The following is a 6,000-nucleotide window of genomic DNA, read 5'->3' as shown; positions in this document are numbered from 1 at the left end:
TCCATATCTATGACATTTGTCACTGTAAGCTATGTTTGATTTCATAACAGCTAGAAATGAATTTGCTTGTGAGTAATCAGAATACTGTGCCGCTATCTTAAATCTCACATAACATCTTTCCAACTCTCATCTCGCAGCAGGATCAAGGCTTCACAGTTGACACATATTAGTATGCAGGCAGCTTGTGAGAGCGGCTGTGACGTCAGCAGGAGTAGAGAGGGTGGAAAAGGTGTCCGAGGGAGAGCAGAGGCTCTGGCTGATCACACCATTATTAGAACAGCAAACACGCTTAAACACCATTAAGTTCTATGTTACATGTGCCATTTAGTTTCCACGGTAACGACAGGGAGGTGTATATTTAGAGCTGATGGAACAAGATCGTGAAGGAACGTTAGAGATGGGGGGGGGGGGGGTGGAGATGCAATTTATCAACAAAAAAAACTTGACATGTTTGAGTCACAAAGTATTTAAAGCTTCGGTGCTGATTCATGCCAGGCTGACCAGTCCAAACTAATTGAAAAAGGGCTTTTTTATTTTCTCTTTTTCTTCCCAACAGTGTCTTTTGTGAAGGGATTATGGGGAACTCACTGAAGAACAGGAGACCAGCTTCTTGTTTTGTTTGAGAATGTGTTTTAGGTCTATAAATCTTGACCAGTTGGAGGCAGCACTGGCTTCAGTCTATGCATTTCAAACTCTGAACCTGATACTTTACTGTAAGGTTCCTGAAACCATTTAGAGTCATTTCTGGGAAAATTATTATTAATGAACCAGCACATATTTATGCTATTTGATGGCTATTTGTAACAAATTTTGGAATGGCTATTTATTGCCTTTATCTAGTATTTCCAAATCCGTAAATAAAAAGGCATATATAATATAAATATTATTTTACATCATTATATAAAATGTATGCCTTATTTAAATTGTTCATAATATAAACTATTTAACAAGCATTTGTATTACTTATTTATATTTATAAACAAAATCATTTATTTTAAATAATTCATACTATAATGCTTACAAATTGTATAAAAGCATAAATATAGAAAAAAATATAATATTTATTAAAATAATTATCTAATTATATTTATAAGTAACAGAAAAAAAACTTTTTATATTTTAATTATATCACTGAGATTAGAACTATATATATATATATATATATATATATATATATATATATATATATATTGCATTTAACTTATTTACAAAAAAAATATTATAAAACTAATTATTTATTAAAAAGTACTATTGATTAGAAAGTATTGTTATATTATGTAAATATTATATTACTTAAAAAGTATATATACTATAAAAGTATATTTGACAATTCATATTATAATGGATATTCATGACATTTCATTTTCCATGCCAAATGAAAAGACAGTTTATTCTTATTTAAGACCAAATAGCGGTGTACATTTTCACTCACAGTGAAAGGATAAAATATGTGTTAAAATTATAGGCTGTGAGGCAATATTTTGATCCTGAATCACGCCGCTGGTGAGGTGTTGAGGTATATGCATGTGAATCAGATGTGAAGCGGCCGGAGTACAGTACACAAGGCGCTGAGTATTACCATGGCAGCTGAATCCCACCCGAGTCCTGCAGGTGTGTGACTCACCCCCACTAGCTCAACAAAGGGAGAGAGGCCGCCGCATAGAGACGCAATCTCTTTGTGCATCTCTGTCACATGCTGCATTGCCAACTTACATGTGGGCTCTATGATCGCACCCCAACACCTTCAAATAACATGCCATGTCAGTGTATACTTTTTACATACATATAGTTTGAGATTACATGTTTTTCTCCTGTGACGATGAAGATTGTTCTGTTATGGCTGATGATTCTCTTATTGTAGCTGTTAATAGAAACTTCACAGGAGGCAGCTGGACACTACACTGATGCATGCAGCAGAAATGAGTCAGGAAGAGGTGAGAGTTGGGTCGAACCCATGTGTGAAGTGATCCTGAATTTGACTATGAGCCAAGGTCTGTTTATTGGTGCAATGGGAAGGTGGCAGCTCAGCAGGTAAAAGATGGATGCAACCTTGAGTGACAAAGTTATTATCCTGAATGAAAATTACATACAGTATAAAACATTTTCGTTTGTTGAAAACTTAAAAGCTAACTGAAACTAAAGCAAAAAGTTTGACTCCAAAACTTAAGTTTATTCAAATAAAAATAAGCACAAATTAAAGCCATGATGTAACAGAAGTATCCTTCTTTTGTACTGAAGTGAAGCAGAGTTCAAAAAGAAAAATGTAGGGCAGGAACTTGGTTATAATCATCAAAAGTCATTGATTGAATGCAATCAGCTTGCAATCGATTGTAAAATGGGGCGGGTTTTAAGTCTGGCATACATCAGCAGAGGGGCCTGTAGTTTTTACTGGAAGATCCAGTAATGATATTTTGTTTTTAGACATAGGAAACTTGAAACTGGTACAAACCACCTGCAGTAAACATGAAAATGTCACTAGCAATAACACTAGACTGTTTAAACATTTTTAAATAATACCAGATACTACAGTACGTTAAAGGGACAGTTCACCCAAAAATAAAAAAGTTCTGTCATCATTCACCATCAACTTTTTCCAAACCTGCATGATGAATAATGTTGTTAAACAAACTGCTGATGGTAGCCAATGTGAAAGATGTGCTGTGATTGTCATTTAAGTGTGATTTAAACCCGGATGATTGTAACCACTCTAAGCTCGTCTGTCTTGGGAACACTCTGACATATTATTAACACTCATTGTCTTCTCTAGTGCAGCACAACCAGGTTTCATCCCATTCATCGATCTTTGCGATATCACAAATCCCGGAACAGATGTGTTGTAGTCCAAACGAGTCGTTCGTTGTAGTTTTTGAAAAGTGATTTCTGTTAAATAAAACTCCTTTTGAAGTGGACTTCGAGCTTTGTAACTGCAGATATTTTTTATGATCAAACAGCAACATTTACAGACTAAATAAAGTTGAAAAAGTGAACGAGCATAATAGCACCTCTTTCATTTTGGCAGCCCTCAACTAGTAAAACTAAAATAAAACTAAAGATTTAAATTAAAATGCATCAGAACTAAAAAAAAAAATCTGATGAAGTGAAAATGAAAACTACACTAAAAAAAAAAAAAAGCCGAACAAAACAAAATATAGATAAAACAGAACATTTATTTAGAAAATCCCTCAGGCAGATATTTAAAGTGTTATGCAAAGTGCACACGAAATTCTTCCAGAATTCGTTCCCTCACCACTGACATTGTTTACAAAAAAAAAAACACAAAAAAAAACTGATTCTGGAGTTATATCCTTTATTTCGCCTGAAACACACTGATGTGAATAAAACTACACATGTACACACCCAGTAAAAAAAGCAAAAACTGCCACTAGGCCGGTACCCTTTCAAAAGATATTAATAGGTACACTTAAGGAAATAATATGTATACTATTATAATACCTTTAAAATACTAATATTAACAATTTAGGGGTAAATAATGTGCAAAGATCTACATTTTAGCTTTTGTACCTAAGACTACATCCCCAGTGACAGCTTTGTGCTTTCTTTCCTTAGTGATCTGGTAAAAAGCATCGGTTCACTATCGTTTTACTGTTGTTCTGAGTTTAGCTGATCGAGCTCTTGGGTTCTCCTGCACCTCTTCCTCACTTGGCTTTATCACCTTCTTCAGACTGACCCAATATTTGCTCTCTCGTCCTTTCTCCTCTTCTTCGTTCTCTTCTTCCTCCTCATGCTCCTCTCCCTCTAACTCAAGCCGGGCTTTGGCTCGCTGGCGAAGGCTGCGGCGCGGTGGGGCGGACAGGTCCTCTCCACGGAGGAAACGCTTGGTCAGCCGGTCCTCCAAGGAGTGGAAAGTGAGAACACAGAGTCGCCCCTTGGGACGGAGCAGGGTCTGCGCCACACGCAGGCCGGCGTGCAACTCATTGAGCTCGTCATTCACGAATATCCGTAAGGCCTGGAAGGTTTTGGTGGCAACGTGTGAAGGCCGCTGCAGGCGGTCACGCCGGGCGTACAGCGCGCTCACTGGAAACGCTCCTACAGTCAGAGAGAAGATTAGATTAGTTATTAAGTTAAGAGGCTTCCTTGCAGGGTTCCTGCACCAGACTTTTGTTTTACTTTACTCAGAATTGATTCACATGTATTTTTGAAATTGGTTCCTATTTAATAGTTTAAAGATGTTTTCGGAGCAGTGATTTCCAACATTTTTCATTCTATGTATCCCATCAAAAATGTTCAAGTACCCCTTCATCAACACTAAGCTCTTTCTACTGAATATCATTAAGACATACCACTAATATTTGTAATATTATTCATTCTTCTTTTTTAAAAAGAAATACTGCTTGTGAAAAACTGATTCACCGAGTACATACACATTAAATGTCATCCATATGAATTTTATACAAATTTACAAAATACACACATTTCATTCCTTAAAAAGACACCAAAAAATTATTCATGAAGATATTTATTAATCAGTTATTTTCAGTTTATAAAGATTTATATAATATTTTTTCTTTTTTGCGCACAAAACAGGTGTCCCATTGTGCTACATTTCAAGTTTTAAAATTGAAAAAGACAACAAGGGCATTGTCAAACCAAAATTTGCCTTTACACTTGAAACAACAGTATGGGACCAATAAAGCTTTTAGCTGAATAATTTGACTTAAGATCTCATGTAATGACTGTTTTCTGGCTTTATGAACTACTGTACATTAGTAAGAATGATGGATTGAGGTGCAATGGGTGCTTTTCGCGAAAACAATCAAGAAGGAAAAGGTGCTGTGTACTTTAAGAGCATATAAACAAAGACACAAACCCACAGAAAGATGAACACTGCTAGGGACAGACACGGGGGCTTATTCCAGATCAGTTTGTGTGATGACACAGTGCTTCACAAAATAAACAGGCTGTTCTACAAGGCTCCCAAAGCTCATGGAGAGATGGGTTTATGCTGTATACTGTGCTGAGATGATTTGGCTCCGTCTGAGCAAGGGGTGGTGATGTTGTTCCCTGAACTAAAAACATGCAGAAGTTTTCTTTTTAGAAGGCAGGGAAGACAAAAGTATGACCAGACACTATAAATCAAAGTAAGCTTATTGATAATGCTTTCATGGTTATTTCTGACGTCAGAATACACATTGGTTCTGAATAGTATCAAAATCCAGATTTTTAATATTATACTTTAAAAAAAAGATATAAATAAAAATATTTTTTTCTAAATAAAAGCCTAGAGGACTGAATAAATGATACTGCTGAAATGCATGTTTATTCGTCTGTACAATATTTATTTTTTTATCTATAAAAGTGGTCCAAATAATTTTTTTTTTAAGAAATGGGAACACTGCAGACATGAACTACTTTTTTACATTTTCTTTTTACACTTAGGTTAGACATTATACTACTATTAGATATGTTTGTTACATTTTACACTACTATGTAACAAATATATACTGTATATAAAAAAATAGGTAACCTAAACGAAAAACAGCAGTCACATCTACTGAATTCGCTGTGATTCAAACTGTTCAAACTGTTAGCACATCAGTTTTTTTTTTTCAGCCTCACCTTTTAAGGCTTTTGATAAACCTAATAAAAAAATAATAGTTCCTTAATAGTTCACAAATAAATGTAAATTATTTCATCATTTATTCACCCTCATGTCATTCCAAATCTAACATTCTTTTTTCAGTGCAGCATTAAAAAATTATCTGAATTTATTTTTTTATTTTTTATTTTTTGCCACAATGAAAAAATAAAAAGGTCCAAAACAACATTTGAACCCACTGACTTTAACTGTATGGACAAAAAACATGAGATATTTTTCAAAATATTTGCTTACACACACACACACACACACACACACACGCGCGCGCGCGCGTGCACACACACGAACAGTAAACATTGACAAAATCAATTATAATAGTATATTATAAGTATATAAATAAGTGTATTTCCATTTTTTCTTTACCTTGCAGTTCAGGGTTTCTA

The 6,000-nt window shown here is 34.9% G+C and overlaps 1 protein-coding gene across 5 annotated transcripts in view; it reads right to left on the bottom strand.

Moving 5' to 3' along the window:
* Window positions 1-2,149: 2,149 nt before the first annotated feature.
* Window positions 2,150-6,000, bottom strand: part of mettl15 (methyltransferase like 15) — a 64,072-nt gene continuing 60,221 nt past the window's right edge. For all 5 annotated transcript variants that reach the window (XM_052560767.1, XM_052560765.1, XM_052560766.1 and 2 more), the window contains one exon: window positions 2,150-4,047. In XM_052560767.1, coding sequence (XP_052416727.1) covers window positions 3,593-4,047 — 455 coding nt within the window. In that variant the 3' untranslated portion in view covers window positions 2,150-3,592. The remainder of the gene's footprint in view (window positions 4,048-6,000) is intronic.

The sequence above is a fragment of the Carassius gibelio genome, chromosome B7, assembly GCF_023724105.1.
Source record: "Carassius gibelio isolate Cgi1373 ecotype wild population from Czech Republic chromosome B7, carGib1.2-hapl.c, whole genome shotgun sequence".
In the NCBI taxonomy this organism is placed as follows: domain Eukaryota; kingdom Metazoa; phylum Chordata; class Actinopteri; order Cypriniformes; family Cyprinidae; genus Carassius; species Carassius gibelio.
This window is presented reverse-complemented; position numbering and strand designations above follow the sequence as displayed.